This window comes from Sinocyclocheilus grahami, unplaced genomic scaffold, assembly GCF_001515645.1.
Source record: "Sinocyclocheilus grahami isolate Dianchi unplaced genomic scaffold, SAMN03320097.WGS_v1.1 scaffold487.1, whole genome shotgun sequence".
In the NCBI taxonomy this organism is placed as follows: domain Eukaryota; kingdom Metazoa; phylum Chordata; class Actinopteri; order Cypriniformes; family Cyprinidae; genus Sinocyclocheilus; species Sinocyclocheilus grahami.
Genome location: NW_015505666.1, coordinates 1,360,108 through 1,385,696, shown reverse-complemented (window position 1 = coordinate 1,385,696; position 25,589 = coordinate 1,360,108). Strand labels below are relative to the sequence as shown.

Genomic DNA, 25,589 nt, shown 5'->3' with positions numbered 1-25,589 from the left:
TTTTTATTTTATTTGAGTATATATATATATATATATATATATATATATATATATATATATATATAAAGCCACGCTATTCTAATATTTGGGCTTTGCGTACTTGTACAGTATGTGTACTAGCGAATTGCACTTTGTCAGACATAAAGCCATTGACTGCATTTACAGCCTTTGTGTCACTCCAGGCTGGAAGAGAGTTTTCTAACAAATGCCAGCTGATTTTACAGGAGAATTACAAACTATTCCCTTGCACATCTGAGTCAGGATGTGAGGATATGTTTACCCAGAGCAGCATGATTCTAATCTCATGCTAGCTTGTTTCTGAGGGCTTGTCTGCGTGAATCAGAGAACATTTCCTTAGATGTGATAGAATGCTGATAAGCTAGAATTGCTTTGTGAAAGGTGCTTTTTTGCTTTCGGAAGGGAGTGCAATGGGGTACAATGGAGCTACTGTAAAAGCTATCCTATTTTGGGTCTCAACTGGTCAAAATGTACAGCTATCAAAAAAGAAAAAAGTACAGTATATTTGTGTTCAAATGTTTTTTAAGTTAGTTTAAAAATCATGTAAATATACTGCTGCTCAAGGAGAATGTTCTATTCATCAAAGAATCTTGAAAGGAAAAATATATTATGGGTTCCACATAAAATATTAGGCGGTAGGATTTGAGAATGTTACTTTACACCAAATCAGCAAATGATAATCATTTCTGAAGGATCATGTGACACTGAAGACTGGAATAGTGGCTGCTGAAATTAAGCTTTGAATAAATTACATTTTAGAATATATTTACATAGAAAACAGTCATTTTAAAGTGTTTTAAAATATTTCACAATTTTATTTTATTTATTTCTTTATTTTATTATTTTTTAAATCCATTTTTGTAATTATTCCAAACTTTTGACTGGCAGTATAAGCATTAGATGGAAAAACTTTAACAAAAAAAACTGAAACTTAGTGCTAAAAAATTAAAATTGAAATATAAATATTGCTAAATAGAAATGCTTACTATAAAACAAATAAAATTGCAAAAACACTCAAACTTAAACATAAATTAATATTATTAATTAAAAAAAAAATGAAATATGAATAATATTCAAAATATTAATAAATACTTCTTAATAGTGCAAGAATCATACTGAAATAAGAGACTTACAAAGTAAAATGCTTTGTTACTGGTTACCACTGTCTAAATGTAAAAATCTGGTTTAAAGTAGCCATGAAATCAAAATGGACCATATTTTTATTCATAATAATGTCCCTGATACTATTGCTTATGATTAATCATCAATCATTCGAGTCCCACCCCTACAATATTTCCCACTCGGTGTTCTGCGTAATTCTGAAATGTGACACTTTTGTGTACGTTTTTTAAAAGCAAACGTTTGTCCAGACACCTTGAGACGTTCAGTGTTGTCCGTATACTGATGGATGGATATACTTTACTGATACATACCACAGTGTGGAAAGTGGCATCGTTCTGTAATATAACCCTCATTAATTCTGCCATTCATCATTACCCACCACTCCCCTGTCGCGCCTTTCTCTCGGACCCCCTCTGTCTGTGATGGCAGCCCGTCAGATCTCCAGGGTGGGCGCCTTCGGCTGTCCGTCTCTCCCCACGGACTCGCTGTATGCTCGTCAGGCCCTGGTGGCGGCCTGAGACGCTGCAGAAGAACTGAAGGAAGCGGTGAGCGACGCCATCACCCTCTCACCTCAGCTAAACACAATAGAGAGAGGAAGCTGTGCACTCTTAAACTGCAGCAGAATGTGTGCGGTCTAGCTCTATTGCGGCAATGGTTGCAGCATTGCTAAGCCAGCTGTAGACCTCACTTGTTTCGGTTTGCAGTGCACACACTTGTCTTTTTGAATGCACAGGTTAGTAACCGGTTTCAGGGGAGTGGTGAACCTAGCTGCAGGTTACAAAGCAGGATTACCTGTTAACCAGCGAGCGGGAATATGAACGTGAAGAAGAAAATATGTCACAAATTTGTTGTCAATGCCAAGACTAGAAAAGGTCACTAACGAACCTGTGGTTTTTGGATAAGGTGGGGCTTCTTTCAATTTTTGTGCATTTTGAGCATGTTTTTATCCTCCAGGAAATTATTTATTAGCATTATTTACATGTACAATAAGAATCAGAAGCGCTCCGCGTGTCTCGTATGAAAAGCTTTGTATTTACTCTGTCTGTGAAACCTGGGGCCTGCTACAATGTTATGATGTGCCTAAAAGAAGGCCGGCCAATGGAGCGGCTAGCTTCCTGTGCTAATAATTGGCATAGACATTGCAAATACAAAGCGATTATTCTTTTGTCTCCTCAATTGCCGTCGAAACTATGCCAATATCACAGTGAGTCCTTTTTCTAGGGTTCTTTATGCAAGTCATCAGCTGTGCTTAAAACAGCTGAGGTGGTGTGGCCACGGATTATTCTCTCTCTCTCACAGGAAATTACACGCTTCTGCAGGTCAGAGATCACAGTCTTTGCATTAGTGCTCTCTGGGTAGTAAAGTCATTTCTCTCACTTGGCATAAACAACGTTTAATTAACCTCTGAATGATTCACTTCTCAGTGTCACATCATCTGACAGGGATACTCAGAGGTATTAGAAGAAGAAATGTTCCCCTTCTCTTTCCTCTCACTCTCTTTTGGAATGTTTGTTTGTCTGTAGAAGGAGGTTGGATGTGGCATTTGAGAGATGACAGGTCCATTAAATGAAACAAGCCAATCAAAACACAGTTCAGAATTGCCCATATTTACAGCTTTTCAATATGTGATTTCATACTGTGCAAATTCATATTCATACATGCTTTTAAGGGGGAATTGGTAAAGGCTGAATGTTGTGTTTGGAATAGCGTACAAGCATGCTACTCTTATTATTTTTGCAGTGTGCATAATGTGTGTGGGATGCAGTATGCAAATGTGCACGCAATGCAAGACTCAAATGACCCACATTTGACAAATTGTGCAGTACACGGCAAACAGCGCACACTGCACTGTATATCTTAATATATAGTGTGTTTGAACTACCATTTTCAGGGAGAATGGTTTGCTACAGCATTTATTTATTATTTTTAGCGTCTCTTTCTTGAATCGTTATTTGACTAGACTGCTAAAAGTCAACATGAAACAGCATTTACAACCTATTTTACGTCTATAATGTTTCTGAGTGAAATACGATACAAGAAAATAGAAGTAGGATGGCAATTAATATATTGGTTTAGATGGAGTTTGCAGTCAATTATTGAGGCTAACAATTTCATTACAGAAGAAAAAAAATCTTTGCATTTTCAAAAGTTTGGAGTTGGTAAGTTCACATTTGTAATTTTATCAAACATGTTTCAAATAAATTCAATTTTTTTTATGAATTACAAACAACATTGACTTTATGAATGTCCCTTCTGTCTTTTGACCAAATTAATGCATTCTTGCTGAATAAAACTATACATTCCTTTGAAAAAAAAAAAAAAATATATATATATATGACTTTATCCTTTACATATTGCATACTGTAATATACAGTATGCTAGCATCACTCTATTTTTATCTATTTCTTTCCTCCTTATTTTCTCTTCACATATAATTTAGTCAACAAGGTCTGGATGAGATGTGCTCATTTCAGCATATGTATATCCAGCACTGTTGACTCTGAACAGATTTTACTGTCATCACCACCTTCCACAATTCTCTCTCTCTCTCTCTCTCTCTCTCTCTCTCTCTCTCTCTCTCTCTCTGTCTGTCTGTCTGTCTGTTGGGAAGTGTGAGAGATGTTGATTTTAGGCTAAATTGCTTTCTGTGATCGTGAGGAAAGCTAGATTGTGAGGCCAGAGAAATGCAAGTGGCTTCGTTTGCAATGGAGAGGATATCAGGACAGGTGAACCCCACTCCAAAGTGCAAATAACATATAAGAATGGCACAGCTCAGACATCAATCTGAGTATATATGCAAATCCAAGTTTAACTTAAGATCGATAACGTTTTGATTTCATATTCGTAATAAGTTATTAATCATTGTTTGCCGAGGTTTTGAAAAGGTTACAGTGACTGCAGCTATGTGTCATATTTCAGAGTTGTTATTTGCATTGAGACGTAGACATTTCAGATGCAGACCAGAGGCTTATTTCAATAAATGTCAAATGCCCAAAATAATGTTTGCTTTGAGGTCACTTCCTGCATTATCTTTCTCTGTTTACTGGTTCAACTGAGTTCACTTGAATCAGGTGGGAGAAGTTGCCTTCTTTTTAAGCACTGCTAAAGGGTAGTTCACCAAAAAAGAAAATTCTCTATTCAGAGATATATAGTCAGTCATTATTACAAAATAAATCAACCAAACATTCCAGTTGTGTAAAAATACTAAATATTAAAATAAAGGTATCAATAGTTTTCAAAGTTTCCATCCTAGAGTATTGTGCAATAATGATGGGTGTACGTTACTACAAAAAAAAAAACATTTGTGTAGAAGTAAGTTCTATAGCGAATATTTTTAATTATTATTATTTTAATTTTTTTAAAGAAATTAATGTTTTCATTCAGCAAGAATGCAGTCATTTGATTAAAGTGGCAGTAAGGACATTCATAATGTTAAAAAAATAATTTTTACATAAATGCTGTTCTTTTTTTTATTCAAAAAGTATCCGTAAAATGGCTATTTGTGGTTATGGCTTTTTTTTTATTCACTGAAAATCCTGCTTTCTTGGTGTATTCATTAGAGTTCAATATGGAAGTAGACATCTCTGATTTGTAATCAAATGATTCTTTTGAATAATTTTTTCAGTGAATCACTTGATAAGTGTTGTAGTTGAGACAATGAAAATATGTCTTGAGCTGTCTGGACTACAACACTACATTTGATCCAGTTCAGAAAACCAGTCTAAATTATTTAGTTTCTCAATGAATAGTTAACTCAATGAGACAAAGATAATCACTAAATAAAGACTTAAAATTCTCCAAAGTTATTGTATGGCTTTAGAAGACCTTGAATAGAACACACAAGACTTTTGGACCACTTTTATGATACTTCTATGCTGCTTTTATTGTTATGTTAGAGATTCGACCCACAAGTCCTCATTCACTTTCACTATATTTAAAATAGTGACCATGGTTTTTCTTCAAAAATTAACCTTTTGTATTTCACATGATGAAAGTCATACATGTTCAGAACAACATGAGAGAGTGAATGATGAAAAAAAATAATTTTTTGGACGAACTATCCCTTTCAATTTCTCAGAGTTAATTTATGCCAATAGAAAAGCTTGTCTTTCAGACACTCATGTCAGTTGAAGCAAATCTCTCAGTCTAATATTTGTCTTTGATATATATTATGCAGTGAGGCTTTGTATCAGCGCTTCAAACACGGTGCTAACATTATGCTTTCCTCCTTTTGTGTGACTGTACGGATGTGTGTATACAGTGCTGAATTTCACACCGCCCGTGTTTCCCTGGTATCCCAGGCAGATCTAGTCTATCACAGACTCCCTATTCCTTGACAATCTGTCCGATGATTGCATGACATGAAAGTCACAGTGGTCACTAACAGGCTATCGATCTAGACTGGAGTCCCATGTCTTTATTTCAAGGGCTCAGATGAGTGTTACCTCTCTCTCTCTCTGTCTGACCGCTGACCACAGAGAAGGCGAGAGCGCTGATTGAACAAGAATGATAGAAGGGAGAGGGAAAATGAGAAGATGCTGAACAGATAGAGGAGAGTATAGATAAGACTGGGTGGAGAGTTGATAGTGTGTGTGCTTGTAAACTGTTTTCTACCCTTGTGTGTTTACACATATGGCTGCATTAAAAGAATAGATCACTCAAATGACTAAGATCATTTTCTCTGCTGATATCATTCCAACCCCATATTAATTTATTTTTCTTCTGTAAAGCACATATGCAGAATGTATTTTTATTGTTTAAGGTGGATGATGATTTTATGATACACACACACACTCACACACACACACACACACACACACACAAAAGGCCTATTTACCATTATTTTTTCTTATTTTGACATTATTGAGAAAATATGAAAGCTCTTATAATGTGGGATTGCAGGAAAGGTGCTTAGAGTGTGTGGGAAGAAAATCCTTTTAAGTCCAGAACATAGACTAAAATTCAGTGGTAGAAGTATGGAAAAATCAGTCTTACCAACCTCTAACCTGCAGTTGAAATAAATGGATCCATTTTGCAGCTCCCAGTGTGTGAATTTGCAGACTCACTGGAGTGGTGGGGAGCTGCTGAAGTGAAACACTTTTCTGAGCCTGGTGGGCTCAGTCTTGTCTGTCAGCCTGAGGTTAATGATTCAAGTCCTTACAACACCTGCTGGAGCTCGGCTCAGAAGCGTGGAAATGGAGGGACTGCACTATTTCAACATTGGCAGAGGGTCCGTCGTTTAGAGGGCCTAATCAGTTGTTTCGGTGTGAGACACAGGGAAAGTTTCTTGTTCCTTCATTCCCCACTCTGCCAGCAGATGTTCACCCATTCCATCACTCTTCAGGGTGTGTGTGTGTGTGTGTGTGTGTGTGCAATCCGCCCACCATGTTTATGTCCTGTTTCCTATGGAAGATTGGTTAGCTGCATAAACTTGTTCATGCATGTTCTTATGTTCATACAGTCCTTGCAGAATCTGTAAGATGTTTAGACAAATTAACCTATATATAATTTTTAAACAAAATGTTTTTTGAAAGATGCTCTCTAAGGCTGCATTTATTTGATTAAAAATAGTAAAACAGTAATATTATGGGGTTTTTTTGGGGGGGGGGGTGTAACACAATAATATTTTTTAGAATGTAATTTATTACCGTGACCATAAAGCCAAATTTTCATCAGCCATTACTCTGGTCTTTAGTGTCACATGATCCTTCAGAAATCATTCTAATATGCTAATGTAGTGCTCAATTATTATTGGTATTCACTCAGATATTATTAATGTAGAAATTTAGGATTCTTTGATTCGAAAGTTCATAAGAACAGCCTTTATTTGAAATATACATATCTTGTAACATTATAAATGCCTTTACTGTCACTTTTAATCAATTTAATGTGTCCTTCTGGGATGGATGGATGGATGGATGGATGGATGGATAACAGATTCTGGGGTTTGTAAACTTATGAACATAACTGTATAAGATTTATGTTCTGGCATAAGGCTAAAATTACATTTCCTTCTCAACTTGCTGCTTATTCAGTGATTTAGCTCCCTCCTTCACATGAAGAATGTGCCTTATTGAAGAAATATCCTATGTAGGGCACATCTTCCTGACCCTAGATATACAATATCATCATTAAATTTCACCTGGAAACATAAACACCATCAGACAGCTCAACACCACTCTTCTTCGGAAGAGCATGCGGTTGTCACATGCTGTGCTTTCATGTTATGTCACAGTTGCCCACGTCTTTGCATTTCATTTAAATACTCAACTGCTGATGTGCACTTGTCATTTAGGTGCAGACAATGTATTATCAGGAATGTTGCTGCACAATATAAAAAAGGCTCTTTATGTATGCATGAGAAGTTTGCTTGGAGCATTAGCATATGCCTCTGAGACATTTGAACATCCACATTGTAGAGGGAGGAACTGCATTCATCGCTCCAGTGCTAGCAATCTAGCTCCAGGGCACTTGTTTGGATAACATGATGTTTTCTACTATTCGGCCTCAACACCTGCCCTAGTTTTGTGTGGATATTGTTGTTTAGTCCTTGCAAATCTAATGTAAAATTGTTGATATTGTTGAAGCCAGTGTATTAGAATTGGACAATCGTTCATCAAGGGCCTGATTAATGAAAATCTTAAGAAAAAAGTTAAGAAAGTTCTTAGAGGGATAGTTCACCCAAAACATTTTTAAATTTGGTCACCAAATAGTTTCTGGTCTCCATTGAATTCCATAGTGTGTTTTACATACTTTGGAAGTCAATTGAGACCAGCAACTCTTTGGTGACCCAAGTTTTTCAAAATATCATCTTTTGTTTTCAGCAGAAGATCGAAACTCATACAGGTCTGTAACAACTTGAGGGTGAGTAAATAATGACAGAATAGTTAAGAAAGTTCTTAGAGGGATAGTTCACCCAAAACATTTTTTAAATTTGGTCACCAAATAGTTTCTGGTCTCCATTGAATTCCATAGTGTGTTTTACATACTTTGGAAGTCAATTGAGACCAGCAACTCTTTGGTGACCCAAGTTTTTCAAAATATCATCTTTTGTTTTCAGCAGAAGATCGAAACTCATACAGGTCTGTAACAACTTGAGGGTGAGTAAATAATGACAGAATGTTCATATTTGGGTGAACTATCCCTAAGAAGTTAATAAAGAATGTGCATTAAAAAAAAAGAAAAAAAGAAAAGAAACAAGCATTATAGAACAAACTATTTTGGTAGTTGTGTGTATTATGTTGCACATTTGATCTTTTTTAATGCTTAATATTTAAAAAAAGCCCCCAAAAAAGCCCAAAAACTTTTTTAAAGATTTTGTCTTAAGATCTATTATAAGAAGAAGAAAAGACAAGAACATACTTTTAGGAAATATGCATTTTCTATCTATCTATCTATTTGAGTCTAAGAATGTTATAATAATCTATTCTCATTTATAATAGGAATGCTTTGTGAATGTGGTGTGCATCTTGTGACTGCAGTGGCATTCAAATAAACAAATGTTTGTTGTGATTCTTTTTTTTTCTTTGAATTGTTCAGAGTTTCATTTTTAGAAATTTCTTTCCTTTACCAATCTCAGAGCAACAGTTAAGGGAAGTCTGCAAATGTGTTTGCCTGTGGCACTATCTTGTCCATAATTGGTGCTCTCCAATTTAGACACTTTTCTTTTGGAGGACAGCTCCAAGTGAGGGACAGATGTCAGCGGAGAGGTGTTTCATTCCCTGCAGATCCTCTCTGGCACTGTACTTTGAAGTAGAATGAGGATTTTCAAAGGGGCACAAGGAGCCACAAGAGCTCTATCCATTTCTCCAGCCAGGATAATGACGTCGTAATGAGATCTACCCAGAAAGCCTAAGATACCATGGCTCTTACCATCCACAGCTTTGGTTTCTCCCCTGCTTCTCACTCTGCTATATCTTAAAAGTCCAAACAAGTCCATCTTTCCACCTCCTCTGGCTCTCAAGGGCTATAAGATAAAAGGAGGCTCGACTTCTGTGAACTTCTGTGTTAAGAAATGCTCTTTGAGATTGAAGAGGTGCTTTTACTGTGGAGAGAAACATGTAGGTGTTGCCTGTTGAATATTGTTTAGGGCTTGTGGAGAACAAGTGCTTTGGTTGGTTGCTTTACCAAGCTAATAAGTTACAGGAAAACATGCCACACACTCTCGAATTATTATCCCTGTCTGCTGGGCTAAATTGGCACTGATTGGTTTCTGCAGACACTAGAGAATCTTTTTTTGTCTCCGGACTTTGAAGTCTGAAGTGCCGATGGGAGAAAATTTGTATCTCTAATAATGCAACTCCTGCCACGACCACTTGTGTGGCTTTCAAGAGGGAAATAGAAGTTATTCACGTATACTCTCTTCGTACAAAAGTGGACTTTGATGTAAAGAACGATGTCAGGCCCTGATTCAGTACTATATACTGATGAAGGGATGGTGTAGGCATTGTCAAAGCAGAGTTAGAGAGTTCCTTTATTCCAAGTTACTCATTAAAAGGAACCCATGAGGCTAACCAGAAGCTTTTGTTCTAGAGGGACATGCAGGTTTAATCGGCTCTTCATTGTCAGGTTCCAGCTGAGCTTCCCGTGAAGTAAGAGGGCCTGACTTTAATTGTAGATCAATTTTCTCCCTTGTTAAGTTGACGGAGTGTTGACGGCTATATGTGGTCGTGTGTTGGATTGTTTCTCTACAGTCCCTTTAGGGCAGATTGAGAAATCAGAGGTTGCTGGAAGGGGAGCATGTCAGATTCCTCTTTTGAAGATTTAGTGCATGTCATGTTAATTGTTTTTCAATAAGTTATTACTCTGTAAAATTGTGCAGTATTCATAAACCGTTTGAATATAACCTCACTTGTGAGGTTGTTGATGTTATTGTTCTCACATCACCTTTTCATAACTTTTATTTTAAATAAATAGCACAAGCATACTGTTTTACACACACACACACACACACACACACACACACACACATATATTGTTCAAAAGTTTGAGGTATAATGTATAATGTTACAAAATTACAAAATATCAAGAATCCTTGACAAATTAATCATGTTTTCCACAAAAATATAAGGGGAGCATGTCAGATTCCTCTTTTGAAGATTTAGTGCATGTCATGTTAATTGTTTTTCAATAAGTTATTACTCTGTAAAATTGTGCAGTATTCATAAGCCGTTTGAATATAACCTCACTTGTGAGGTTGTTGATGTTATTGTTCTCACATCACCTTTTCATAACTTTTATTTTAAATAAATAGCACAAGCATACTGTTTTACACACACACACACACACACACATATTGTTCAAAAGTTTGAGGTATAATGTATAATGTTACAAAAGATTTCAATATCAAGAATCCTTGACAAATTAATCATGTTTTCCACAAAAATATTCATCACAAACAGTTTTCTGTGATCAATATTGACCAAATCAGCATATTAGAATAATTTCTGAAGGTTAATGTGAGACTGAAGACTGGAGTAATGGGTGCGGAAAATTCAACATTGTCATTAAAGGAATAATTACATTTTAAATGTATAAAAATATAAAATTAATGAAAAATATAATTAAATGTATATATAAAAGATTAAAATTACAATAATATTTCACAAAATGACTGTTTTGCCTTGTTTTTGATCAAATAAATGTAGCCTTAGTAAACAGAAAGAAAGAAAAGTTTTTCCCTCCTCAAAGAAAATAAAATCTACTTTTGAACAATAGTATATGAATATATAAATCAACTGTGACATTTTGTGGTTGGCAAATGTTATTACGATAGTTAATGTGATGTTCCACTAAAAAGCACCTTGGGACCAGTTAGTGAAGTTATTTTTGAGAAACGCTGTAGCATCATTTGTCATTCATTTTGTATACAATGCAATGAAGTTCTTAATGTGACTTCCAAAGATTTCATGAATGTTTAAAAACTTTTTGTGGCCTTTCCACATCTAAAAATAGAACATTTAAGAGCATTGATGAATTGAACAAGCTTAGTATGCTTCTTTCTTGTTTTTTTTTTTTAAATTCGCAAGTTAATGTGCTGTTACAGTACGCTTATATAAGTGGTTTTATTCCTATAGGTCTTTGCACTGAAGCGATAAAATCTCAGCATGCCAAGGCAGAGTGAGAAAAGAGCCATCTGCTCGAGTCCTGTGTGACCACTGCAGTGAGTCCACACCCCCACTGTGCCTTCCATTCTGACTCAGACACCCTCCTAATTACATCCCATTCACATCCTTGAGCTCAACTCTGTCTTTATTGTTTCTTTTTTAAAGAGTTTTCTAATTGTTAGCTGTTTAGCCCATTTCTCTAATAGTTCAACCGTTCTAATAATCATCGTGCACAAATTCTTTCTTTGTTTTATCTTATACTTTTGCCACTAGCCCTAAGCTTCAGCAGAGATGGAGTAGCCAGAAAGTACCGGAAATCATTCATTTTCAATGAGAGCTGGTGATTTGAGACGCAGTGTGCAAAAGTGCCTGTAGGCGATGCGGCAAAGTTGAGCAGAGTTTAACTGAAATGCACTTCCAATGGGAGAAAGTGGAGCTCAAGTGAGCCGCCACCTGATACAGATTGTTACTGCAGTTGGGTAGAAATGTCTGTAGAGCGTGGCAATAGCACAGCCAAAGGTCATTGGTGTCCAGGGAGTGCAGGAAATGATAAAATGTATACTTTGTGTGCTGGAATGCTTTACATAAAAAGTCTAAATAAATGCATAAATGCAAATCTGTGATTTTTTTTTTTTTTTCTTCTTCTAGTTTCTTTTCTAAAGAAATAAAATTTGTTTACACATTTAAGAGTTCAAATTTGTTTCTGATTTCTGTGTGTAATAGAGCTTTATTGAATTTGCATTTAGGCATTTAGCAGATGCTTTTATCTAAAGTAACTTACAAATGAGGAACAGCAGAAGCAATTTATCAGAGTCAACAATGTTTGATAAATTGCATAAGCTAAATTTGCATAAGCATAAGCTAAATTTGCTTGAGCTAACTAAAGCAAAAGTGAAATGCAGAAAAGTAGAGAAAGAGAGAAAACTATTTTATTAGTAGTAGTACTTTATTTCATTTATTATTTTATTATATATATTTTTTTATATTTATTCATTTTAAATAGGATCTGTTATAGGAAATGGTGTTTGTTTCTGGAGAGACTGTGAACAGACAGTAACAGAGAGCGATACAGACAGAGAAACACTTGTTATTAGCCCAAGCTGCTGTAGTCAATTGGTCCGTCTTCCAGGGCAGCATCAGGTGGAACAGACGCTATGGGCCAGTGGGTCAGTGCCAAAATAAAGAAACTTACTGAACCAAGGGTCTGTCTTTGGAGTCTGAGGGGATGAGATAGAGTCCTGTACTGTCACAAAATCATTAATGCAACCAACGGCATAATTTCTTGACACATAACTCAAACTTCTCCTTTACAAGGATGTTTTTTTTCCCTGTGTGCTCACTGTTTTTCACTATTTTTATTTATTTGTCCACTAACAATGTCCAGCATTTTATATTGGCATCACAGTAGAATGCTGACGTTGTTATAAACATTTTCACCATAGTGTCATTTCCACCCTATTTCAAGTTGTTTTGTGTATTCTAAACATTTTTCTAACTTTTTCTGACTTATTTGATTTGCTAAGGCAAAATGTAATTATATTTTCACACTTTTTGAATAGCTTGATTGTAAATGGCACACTATAAAAATAACCTGCTAACTTGATGTTTCCCTTGATTTTTCATTTTCTTTACTTATCACGACTCATGTTTCATCTCAAGCTCTTATGTTTTCTCCTGGGTAACTAAGTACATTCCCTTAAAAATATATTACACATTGGGAGCAAAATTGTTTGTTTTGGTAGAAATAACACCCAAAATGTGGAACATTCATAATTTGCTTTGGTAGAAATAACACCACAATGTGGGGCATGCATACTTTTGTATTTAAATTTAACCATTTAAAATAGTTTTACTAATTTTATAGTGGTACTGTTCATATTATTTGGTTGGATTTTCATATTTTCACAAGGCTAAAAATGTGACGTTATAAACTTTGGAGAAGTAGCAAAAATAAATAAGATATTGCAAAACCTTTCCAAAAACTTTCTACTGTTACACAAAGGGAAAAAAAGGTTTAAATATGGTTGTTTTTGTAAAAAAAAACAAAAAAAAAAACATCCCCTAAGACTTTTGCAGTATGTAAAATGTAGGCTATTTACAGTGTGCAAGCTGTGTTTTAGCTGGCCATAAAACAGGAACAGTGTTCACGGCCATTAAAAATGAAAATGTATTTTTTTTTAATGCAGAGGGAAAAGACAAAGGACAGTTTTGTATCTGATTGCAAATCTGCTCACGAACAGCTGTGAGGCTGAAAAACTGTCTATCCTTTCCATATCACCAATGTTTAGTGATGCATTAGAAAGAAGTTTAGAGAAGAGGGAATTGGATCACAGCAAAGTCAGACAAGATGTGAGCCTATATACAGTATATATATATATATATATATATATATATATATATATATATATCAGCGCACCATAACAAAGGAGAAAATAAATCACTCTCATTATGGAAGGGAAAAAAGACAGCATCTGAAACATCCAGTTCCATTACATGCTGCATATGTAATAGACATATTTATGCAAACAACCCTTTCTTATCCGTGTCTCATGAATATATTTTATGACAATGCTGCTTGTTAAACAAAGCGGTGTGTACTCAGCTATTCATGAAATCTGCTGTATATTTCCGCTCACGTTTACCTTAATCAATACCGATGTTACAGGGGTCGTTGATTTCTAAGATGAAAGTTATTAAGTGATAAACGGCAACATGAAGGGCTGCTGCTCATTTCTAGAACACTTTACGGTGCATCTAAATGTGTGTAATATAGGCCTTCAATGTGAGTTAGACGATGAGGTAGCTTTTAGCACTGCCGAAGATAATTATGATGATGATGCTGATGAAGATGGTAAAGACTATGGAGCGATCGAGCGAGGGAATGTGGATTTTTTTTCTTAGTGAAGACAAACAACTTTAATGCTTTCTAACCACGTTCAGCAGCCATGTGCAAATGGGGAGGATTTGCATTTCCTCATGCATATATGTCTTCTCTCAGTCCCACAGCACACACAAAAGAGCTTCATAAAGCCTGGCTGATGAGATTTGCTTGCTTAGGCGATGTATAAGTTTATCTTAACTTTCCTGGAAATGTACTGAACAGTTAGAGAGATAGCATTTGCAGTTGTATTATAGAGAGTTCATGTATTGAGTAATGAAGTTCTTGGACAAGTTATTTAATATCCATTTCTTTCTTTCTTTCTTTCTTTCTTTCTTTCTTTCTTTCTTTCTTTCTTTCTTTCTTTCTTTCTTTCTTTCTTTCTTTCTATCTTTCTACTTTCTTTCTTTCTTTCTTTCTTTCTTTCTTTCTTTCTTTCTTTCTTTCTAATGTAGTTAGTCCTTACCTTATTATTATTATTATTATTATTATTATCATTAATATTAATATTATTTATTAATTAGTATATTTTTCATTATTTGTTTATTTATTTATTGACTGATTTATGCATTCATGAATTTATTATTATTATTATTATTATTAATTTGTATATTTTTCATTGTGTGTTTATTTATTTATCGACTGATTTATGCATTCATTATTATTATTATTATTATTATTATTTATTAACTATTATTATTATTATTATATAGTGGGGACATAAAACATTGTTGAATTTGATGTGACACAAGGATTTAATTTGATAAAATATAAATATACGGTAGATTCATAAATTTTATGCTTACATTAAAAAATTTATGAATGTAATGGCATTAGGTCAAACCAAGTAGCATTTATTTGAAGGAAAGAACAATAAACTTAACGCATTTTTAAAAAGTAAATAGACATAATTTAAATAAATAAATACAGATTTGTCTCAATATGCACAGTCATTTCCTTTTCATAGTCTTTGGGGAGAAAAAAAATGCATTTCAAAGGATATTTGGAGGTCAGTGGCAATATGTGGAATGTTTGTATTCACCAAACCAAAACTAATCATAATGAAGTTTCATATTGCTGCTGGAATATTGCTCATTTCAGAAAGGTTGGAAGTGTTTGCTTTTCATCTTCTGTTTAGATTCAAATGCATGTCTGATATCAGTCAAAATGTGAGAGACACAATATATTAATATAAACTATAGTGTTTATGCAATGTCTTAATATTAACTTTATTACATTTTCCTTTATGTATAAACCTCACTTGAGTATGTAGCGGTGTGGTACATTAAATATGAATACATCCAAAGGCTTTTTTAGTGTCTATATTCGTCACAGACGTGATCTCTCAACCGAACACTCTCCGTTCCAGTAAAATAACACAATAACATGCTACCAGATACTTCACAGTTACTGATCTACTGACAAACAGAGGCTATTTTCATGACCTCTTGCACTTAAAGGAATAGTTCACCCAAAAATTTACACGTACTGAAAATTGTATCACCCTCAGGGCAACCAAGATGTAGATTAATTTGTTTCTTCATTGGAACAGATTTGGAGAAATTTAGCATTACATCACTTGCTTGCCATTGGATCTTCTGCAGTGAATGGGTGCCGTCAGAATGAGAGTCCAAACAGCTGATAATAATCAACAAGTGGTCCACACAACTCCAGTCCATCAATTAACATCTTGTCAAGTGAAAAGCTGTGTTTGTAAGAAGCAAATCCATAATTAAGAGTTTTTTTTTTGTTTTTTTGTTTTTTATTCAAACAGTTGCTTCCGGCTAAAATGCGAGTCCTCTATTCATAATATTCCTTTCTCCAGTGAAAATGTTGTCTTGTCTGAATCGGGAGAGTAATATATGCACAGATTAAGCACCATTTACAAACGAAAATGTTCCAAAATGGTTCTAAACAAATATGTCTGTTGATTTTGATTTGAGAGGACAACAAGGGATAGAATTTTTCACTGAAGCATTATTATGGATTATAGACTTGTATTTTGGCCATAATCAGGTTGAAATGCCTTAATGATGTATTTGTTTCATATGAACACACTGTTTTTTACTTCTCAATATGTTAACTGATGGACTGGAGTTGCATGGATTACTTGTGGATTATTGTGATGTTGTATCAGCTATTTGGACTTTCATTCTGACGGCACCCATTCACTGCAGAGGAACCATTGGTGAGCAAGTAATGCAAAATTTCTCCAAAACTGTTCCGATGAAGAAACAAACTCATCTACATCTTGGATGACCTGAGGGTGAGTACATTTCAGTCAATTTTGGGTGAACTGTTCCTTTAAGGACTGAAATATTACTCCGAATCACATCAGCTCATGCTCTACTAGGTGTCCGAACCCCCCTAAATCCCCCTTGAATATTCTAGAGTCGCTTCTGGGATTTTTATCTGATCTTGTTGTTTGGGTCAGAAAGCGGTTAATAGCTGTTGTTATGAGCAGAAACCTAATCTATATTCAGTCACTACCATATACCAAAACAGCTGTATTTATGTAATACTTGCCTTGACCTTTGGCGTATTTCAGTCGCAGGTTTGCTCATTGGTGTTGAAAGCGAAGCAATGGACTATTTACTAATGCACAGACAAGCCAGATCTAAATTTTTTAAGAGTTCATGATTTATAAATCAGATAGCTGTTATCGCTCATGGCAGGACATGTTTACTTCTGTGAAGCATACTGAGAAGTCTGCTGCTTTAATGGTGTTAGGCGAGACAGCTTGCTTTTGTCCATGGACACGCATTATTTTTCATATTGTGAAATGGCTTGTTACATAGTTGACAATCTTTTTGAACAGAAAATCAATAAAACATGGCAAGGACATCATTGTTCTACTTCTAAACGCTGTTCTGCAGAGGTATTTTAGAGACGCAATTGGAACAAACCTGATTTCTTTTTCTACTGAGACATTACTTGCTCCAATGTTTTGACACCGTGCCTTTTCTTCTTCCCTTTGAGGCCTGAGCATTCCTGGCAGTACGAGGACAAAATCATTCTGTAATTACTGATCCTGTCATCGGATGTTAATTGCGACTGACCTCCAGGGCTGTTTATAATTATGCAGTCCTGCAATAACTGCTAATCTCCTAGAAACAGAATATTCCAAAGTCCTTGAATAATGTATTTTTTGTCTGTGCAATATTCAATAAAGTGCAATCTGATACAAAATGAGGCGAGATAATTGTTGTTACTCCAAGTTAAAGACTGAATGTTTTGATTTGCGGTTGTTGTTTTTTTTTCTGTTTAGACATTGATTGCTTTTGTCTGTGTTTCTGATGCATCCAGTCTGACCTTTTTTTTGCTTGTGGCTCTGGTTGTAAGAAGTCTTTAACCCACTTTGCTTTACAGTAACAGTCAGTCGGTGTGAGATGCTGGTGCTTTGAGCACACCAATGAGTGTTAAGCACAATCCTCCTGTGCATTCAAAAGACAGCTATTGATTTGGCCTATAGAGCCAGAAAGCTTTAGTCTGCCAAAGGACTTTCATGTGATTGTGAAAATCAAAAGTGTCCAATTTACTTTCTTAATACTCTCTGCTGATCTTTATGGAAGCTTGTTTCCTTTTTTACAGTAAACTATAGAAAAGTAAATGTGAGATTAAAGTTTAAAGAGATGCAAGTTTATATGTATTTATTTATTTATTTATTATTATTTTAACTAAAACTATTAACATTTCTGGAAATTTGAAACAAAATAAACTAAAGTTGAAGTACTAATTGCTCAAACTAAAATAAAAGTAAATTAAAACTAAATAGGCATGCTACAAACACTGATAAAAATGACAATAGCAATTAACAAAATTACTAAAATGAAAAATAATCAAATCTAAATACTGCAATACTAAAACTTCTAAAACTGCTAGCCCTGCCCTACTTTATTCTTTTTAACTCTGCCTTATGTCTCACTAGGAAGTCCACCTGCCTCGGGCACGGGTACGCTGAAAATCACTCTGGAGGACGAGAACGACAACGCTCCCTATGTCTTCCCCTCCGTGGCCCGCGTGTGCGAGGACGCTAAAGACATGAATGTGGTGGTGATCGGGGGACGAGACAAGGACATTCATCCTAATACAGATCCTTTCAAGATCGAACTTGGCAAACAGCCAGGACTGGAGAAAACATGGAAAATCTCCAGGATCAATGGTAAGTTAATTCTCAAATGGGACAGAGACAGGCACTGACCCACGGTTAAACACATGCCGGCTATTTCTAGGGCCGGTTTGAGGAAATACAAAAGGTGCTTTCACTAAAGGAAAAGTTTACCTTAATATAATGTAAGCTTAATTGATTTATTGTTGATTAATCAATTTCAGCACAAGCGCATTTAGTAAAAATGTGATTAGGTGATGTAAATACTGCATATACTGTACATGCATACATTATTAAAATTCTCTATAAATTAATTACTTAAACTGCAAAAAAAGCGTTGTTTCAATGGAGGAGACAAAATATGTGATTGGGCTAATTTTGGGTTACATTTGATTAGTAGTTGGGCTGGTTTTGTTTCATAGACCTGGCAACCCTGTTCTAATGGTCACTTAAAAGAACCTTGTTTTTTCTTTAGTTTTTTTTTTTGTGTGTGTAATTTTAATTTTAATAACCTTAAAAAAAACTTTTTCCACTATTAAGAACCTTTTGTGCAATGAAAAGTTTACATATGTTCAAAGTTCTTCTTTGAACCATATGTTCATTATTGGCCTTTATTTTTATAAGTGTAGTCTACAAGCTATACCAGCACCTATCCAGCATGGAAATTAAACTTCTAGTGTTTTCATCAGGGTCAGGTGGGTCACATGCTGCTGAGAGGGAGAGGAACGGTCTATTGTCCCAGACAGTGTGTATCATTAGATATCACGCTGACCGAATAGCTGAGTGTATTTGGGGTTTATCTTAGCAGACTCTCGATTACCCATCTCCTGAGAGCACACACTCAAATATAGAAAGGCATGTGAATCTCCAGACTTCTGTCAGCTGTTTGAGAAGAGAATCAGTGGCAGATGCTGTGATACTGAGAGAGAGACAGAACAAGAGAGGACTGGTGAGGTGATTTGAGGTTGAGGGGTTTATAAGTATTGTATAGAGTTGAAGATACTCTCTGACTGACATGTAAAGCAACCAGAAGTATTTTTCTGATGTCTTTCAGACACTCACTCCCAGATCATGTTGCTGCACAGTCTGAAAAAGGCTAACTACAACCTGCCGCTGGTTCTGACCGATTCTGGCATCCCTCCAATATCCAACAACACAGAACTGAAAGTTCAAGTGTGCACCTGTAGGAAGAACAGAATGGACTGCAGCCGTGCCAGCTCCATCCAAACAAACCTCTTGCTATTGCTCGGCCTGGTTCTGCTCTCCATCCTCTGTAAGTATCCTTTCATTCCACCCTCTACATCCTGTGTGTGTGTGTGATTATAACTATATATTTGGATTTACATTTATATATTTACAATTGTAACGTTATATTCAGGGTTTATAACTGCATTCAGATTTACAGATTTATGCATGAAAAGTCAAGACTTTATTCTTTATATTTAAATTGTATTTACATTTATATATTCACAATTATAACTTAATATTCAGGATTTATATATATATATATATATATATATACATACATACACACTGAACAAAATTATAAACGCAACACTTTTGTTTTTGCCCCCATTTTTCATGAGCTGAACTCAAAGATCTAAGACTTTTTCTATGTACACAAAAGGCCTATTTTCTATGTGGCCTTTTATTGTGGCCAGCCTAAAGCACACCTGTGCAATAATCATGCTGTCTAATCAGCATCTTGATATGCCACATCTGTGAGGTGGATGGATTATCTCGGCAAAGGAGAAATGCTCACTAACACAGATTTAGACCGATTTGTGAACAATATTTGAGAGAAATAGGTCTTTTGTGTACATAGAAAAAGTCTTAGATCTTTGAGTTCAGCTCATGAAAAATGGGGCAAAAACAAAAGTGTTTATAATTTTGTTCAGTGTATATATATATATATATATATGTCTGTGTCTGTGTGTAGTTTAGATATTGTTTACTGTAAAACTAAACAAGGATATTGATTACAAATATTTTTTTAGCTGTGTACCCTTAACCTTCAGTTTGGAAATTCTCCAGATTTCATGTGTTGCTTCTTTAGCTTAGTGTTAATGCTGATGATGAACACCCTACTTTGCTGTACAGTTTGACAGGAAATTGGCTTCTCTTCCAGAATGTCTGCCGTGACCCCGTATCTGTTTACTGTGGTAAAGCCTGGAACTGCATTAAGTGTTGATCCATATCAGGCTAGATTTACAGCATGTGTAGGGCCACTAGTGCAGCCGCTAGAGACACATATAAGCATTTAAAGTAATATGCACTGATTAAATGTTGCTTTACAGCAGGTCCTATGCTTCTCTCTGTGTGTGTGTGTGTGTGTGTGTGTGTCAAAGTGTATTTTATGTTTGTCCCACAGTTAATCTCCCATCTAAACCTGCACACGGCCCCCTGGTGACTCTTTCTCCCGGCAATAACATAAATAATTCACTCCTTTAGAGGGGCTGGAACATAATGGAACTCTATACAGCCATTCTAAAATGGAAAACAGAGGAAAAATAAATCAGAGTTTTCACTGTCACTGTTCAGAAGGGATGTTCCGCTCTGAGGTTTTCTATAGCTGGGTTCCTCGCCCAAAGCCCGGTTTGGATAAGAGTCAGATCCATCTGTGATTTGTGGCACTGTGAAGCCAATGTCTCCAGATCTGCATGAAACATGGTGGCAGATCTTCTCCAGAGTTTCTCTCCTCAAATCACTTTCCTGTTTGTGTTATCGCTCTGCATATATTATCATTCAGATACCCATATTTTCACATCAATTTTGGCTTCATATGCTTCAAACTCACTAAAAATGCTCAATTTTCTCAAGCTGTATATCAAAGCCAAAGCTGCAATTTAGGTAACTAATTTGGTATCAGGTACTAAATGTGCAAAAATATTACTTTTCTATAAAAATCAGGCTTATTGTAGACTTATATGGAGAATAGCTGATCAAATAATGGAAAAGCATTATAATCAGGCATATTTCCAGAAATACAGTACATAAACAGTCTAAAACAACAACTCATGCATTTTGCTGATAAATTAAATTAAAGTTTCCTTCTTTCCAGATTTCATGTGTTGCTTCTTTAGCTTAGTGTTAATGCTGATGATGAACACCCTACTTTGCTGTACAGTTTGACAGGAAATTGGCTTCTCTTCCAGAATGTCTGCCGTGACCCCGTATCTGTTTACTGTGGTAAAGCCTGGAACTGCATTAAGTGTTGATCCATATCAGGCTAGATTTACAGCATGTGTAGGGCCACTAGTGCAGCCGCTAGAGACACATATAAGCATTTAAAGTAATATGCACTGATTAAATGTTGCTTTACAGCAGGTCCTATGCTTCTCTCTGTGTGTGTGTGTGTGTGTGTGTGTGTGTCAAAGTGTATTTTATGTTTGTCCCACAGTTAATCTCCCATCTAAACCTGCACACGGCCCCCTGGTGACTCTTTCTCCCGGCAATAACATAAATAATTCACTCCTTTAGAGGGGCTGGAACATAATGGAACTCTATACAGCCATTCTAAAATGGAAAACAGAGGAAAAATAAATCAGAGTTTTCACTGTCACTGTTCAGAAGGGATGTTCCGCTCTGAGGTTTTCTATAGCTGGGTTCCTCGCCCAAAGCCCGGTTTGGATAAGAGTCAGATCCATCTGTGATTTGTGGCACTGTGAAGCCAATGTCTCCAGATCTGCATGAAACATGGTGGCAGATCTTCTCCAGAGTTTCTCTCCTCAAATCACTTTCCTGTTTGTGTTATCGCTCTGCATATATTATCATTCAGATACCCATATTTTCACATCAATTTTGGCTTCATATGCTTCAAACTCACTAAAAATGCTCAATTTTCTCAAGCTGTATATCAAAGCCAAAGCTGCAATTTAGGTAACTAATTTGGTATCAGGTACTAAATGTGCAAAAATATTACTTTTCTATAAAAATCAGGCTTATTGTAGACTTATATGGAGAATAGCTGATCAAATAATGGAAAAGCATTATAATCAGGCATATTTCCAGAAATACAGTACATAAACAGTCTAAAACAACAACTCATGCATTTTGCTGATAAATTAAATTAAAGTTTCCTTCTTTCTTAGTGAATCCCTGCCTTAGCATTTTTATGCATCCTTTTGCCCTTTTTTGCAATGTATGTTTCATATCATCGTATGACTTCATTATAACAGTTTTAGGCATCATTTTCTCTTTCTTCCAGTAGCTCTGCTAGCAATCTGGTGTGAATGCTGAATCTGTGAATGTAAATAGGGTGAAATGATGGGATTATTTGCTACTGCCCTGGCAGACATTGACATGTACTGTATTATGCCATGCTGGTTTACCCGAAGAGGGATTTCTGGTGAAAAAAAATACAGCTTCTAGCACACAATAGTTGAGAAATAATTTCAGGGCTGTTAATATAATTTCTCAATGATGTGTTCATGTTTATGTGTTTATGCCCCTAAATGTGTTTGTTTGTTTGTTCGTTCGTTTGTTCATTCGTTCATTTGTTCGTTTGTTCGTTCGTTCGTTCAACCAAAATTGACAATTTGCTGAAAATGTATTCACCCTCAGGGCATCCAAGATGAGTTTGTTTCTTCATTGGAACAGATTTACATTGAATTACTTGCTCACCAGTGGGTGCTGTGCAGTGAATGGGTGCCGTCAGAATGAGAGAAACTGCTGATAAAAGCATCACAAAAATCCACAAGTAATCCACACCACTCCAGTCCATCAATTAATGTATTGAGGTGAAAAAGCTACATGTATGTTATAAAAAAAATCCCTAATTGAGGCTAACTTTAAACCGTTGCTTCTGGTCAAAATACGAGCCCATAATCTAATAGCACTTCCTCCAGTGAAAAAGTTCCTCCCGTTGTCCTTTCGCATCAAAATCCACTGACATACTGTATTTGTTTAGAACAGTCAAACGTTTTGGTGGTCAAAAAATAAATAAATAAAATACAATAAAATTATGAATTTGTTTATTATTCTGATGGCACCCATTCAAGTGAAGTAATGCTTAATTTCTCAGAATCTGGAGACAATTGTGAGTTAATTTTTCTGCAAATTTTCATTTTTGGGTGAACAATTCCTTTGATAATAATTAACATTCAGGATTTATAATGAAATATTCTGATTTTAACATGCAGTGTGACCCAAAAGTCTGAGACCATATTGAAAATAAGGGATTTGTTTATTTATTTATTTATTAACTTTTAACAGAAAGTTTTGGAAATTATGATGTAAGAAGAACGAGAAATTGTTATGATTCTTCACTGTTTTTAGATCACAAATCAAATAGGTAAATTTGTGATATTGATCATCTGAACTTTTTACGAATGGCCATATTGTTCTTCCCGTTGAAGCACAAGATTTTCTTTGGATCATCTCAAATCATGCTGCAAATCATGATCATCAGGTTTTACGTCTGAAGGTCAGGCAGTTTGATTACTGCTTTTATTAAAGTAAAAGGACAACAAATCAAAACTAAAATATTTTAAAATCATATCTCTTTAACGTTTCCATCAAGTTATGCTGATTATATAATTTTGAATTAATTTTTTGTATTAAATGAGGAAGAATGCAAAATAGAAGCATTTTCACTAGTGGTCTCGTGTGTTTGAACCCCACTGTAAATTATATATATATATATGTGTGTGTGTGTGTGTGTGTGTGTGTGTACACCCTAGCAACTTCTTAGGAACAGGTGTAAACACTCAGATCACCCAAGCAATTTTCCTCATTCAGGCAGTGATTCATTGTAACCGGCAATCTAAAAGTGTGTGCACGTGTTTACTTCTCATGTGACATGACACAGAGCTGGTGCATGCTGGTCTCAGAGCTGCACTACATGTACACTAATGATGTGTTTCACTGTTGTGCAGGCAGACGCTATGTCACACAATAATCGAGTGGGAGGGAGAGAGTGTCTGACTTCAATTTCCTTATCACCTTAATGAACCCTGACCCCTGCTGAGAGAGAGAGCACTGAGAACAGGCAGATAAGCCCAGAAGCTCAGTGATGGAGCACTTCAAGAGAGAAATGGCCAAAAGATTAGACAGAATTCACTTTATCTGTCTCCTCTACAGGAGACACATATTCACGCACACACATGCGTTACTGTCATGTAGTTCATTAATTTGTGCCATTCCGATTTTTATGGGTAGTCGACATTAAATACTTGATAAGTTGATGATGTCTTGCAGTGTGACAACTCTCTGAGACCTGATGTCACATCTGTTTTGTCTTTGCTCAGTTGTTGCAAATTGGCTTTTTTCATGATTATTATGCATGTATAGTTTAAAAATGTATGTCACACCACAGGACCATTTAAAGAGATCGTAATATGTAATGATTTTCTTTCTTCTGTGAGAAACAAAAGTTTAGAAGATGTAAAATATCCTGCGGTCCCCACAAGGGAAAATAATTATTAAAAATAGTAAATGATGTTTATCTGAAAGTGTAACAATGCAAACAAGTTTTCTGTAAGGGGTAGGGTTGGGTTAGGGGGTAGAAAATATTGTTTGGTCAGTATAAAAGTAATAGAAGTCTATGGAAAGTCCCCACAATTCACAGAAACAAATGTGTGCGTGCGTGTGTGTGTGTGTGTGTGTGTGTGTGTGTGTTTGGTCTCCTGACCTCCTTTGCTTACCTTCACAGTAACACAGACTCTCTAACTTCTGCATGGTTGTTTGGTCCCAAGTGCGAGTGTGTTTTCTTGTATTTCTCTGTAACTTATGTTTCCTGAGGAAATACCAGACTACTGTTAAAGTTTTAGGAAAATCCAAATACAGATATAGAAAGAGAGAGAGCGTGTGAGAGAGATATTATAATAAAGAGTTTAGTAGTGCCCACCCACTTTTTTTTAGTGGCCTTGCTTACAGAGGTATTTTATCCTACAGTATTTATTTTTCCATAAGAAATAATCTTATTATCTATAAGATAATAATCTTCATTAAAAGCCATTAACCTAATTTTCTGCTACAAGGTAAATCACAACATTAAAAACTTTAATTTGAAGCAAAAAAGTACTTAACATCTTTAATGAGTTTTTAAATTACTTGGAGAGAAAAGACTCACACTGAAGAAGGCCTGAAATAATTGCCAGAACTACAATCCCATGAAGCACTGTGATAATTGTCATAATAAAATGATGATAAATTGATAGTCATAATTAAAATATAAACAATGAATGAAGCTGTTGATTTAAAGTTGATTATGTAAATATAAACAGCATATTTTCTTTTCTTCTTTTTTTTTGCACTATAAATAAATATTTTAGTAGTTTAAGAGCATAGGGAAGACTGATTGTTGGATTGACTGATTTATCATCGCAGTGCTTCATGAGAGTGGGCATGCACTAAT

General features: G+C 35.4%; 1 protein-coding gene across 1 annotated transcript in view; it reads left to right on the top strand.

The window, feature by feature from the left end:
* The window catches only part of LOC107553949 (cadherin-13-like), a 208,777-nt gene that overhangs the window by 177,428 nt on the left and 5,760 nt on the right, over positions 1 to 25,589 (top strand). The window contains exons 11-12 of the mRNA XM_016236293.1: positions 18,053 to 18,286; positions 19,287 to 19,505. Coding sequence (XP_016091779.1) covers positions 18,053 to 18,286; positions 19,287 to 19,505 — 453 coding nt within the window. The remainder of the gene's footprint in view (positions 1 to 18,052; positions 18,287 to 19,286; positions 19,506 to 25,589) is intronic.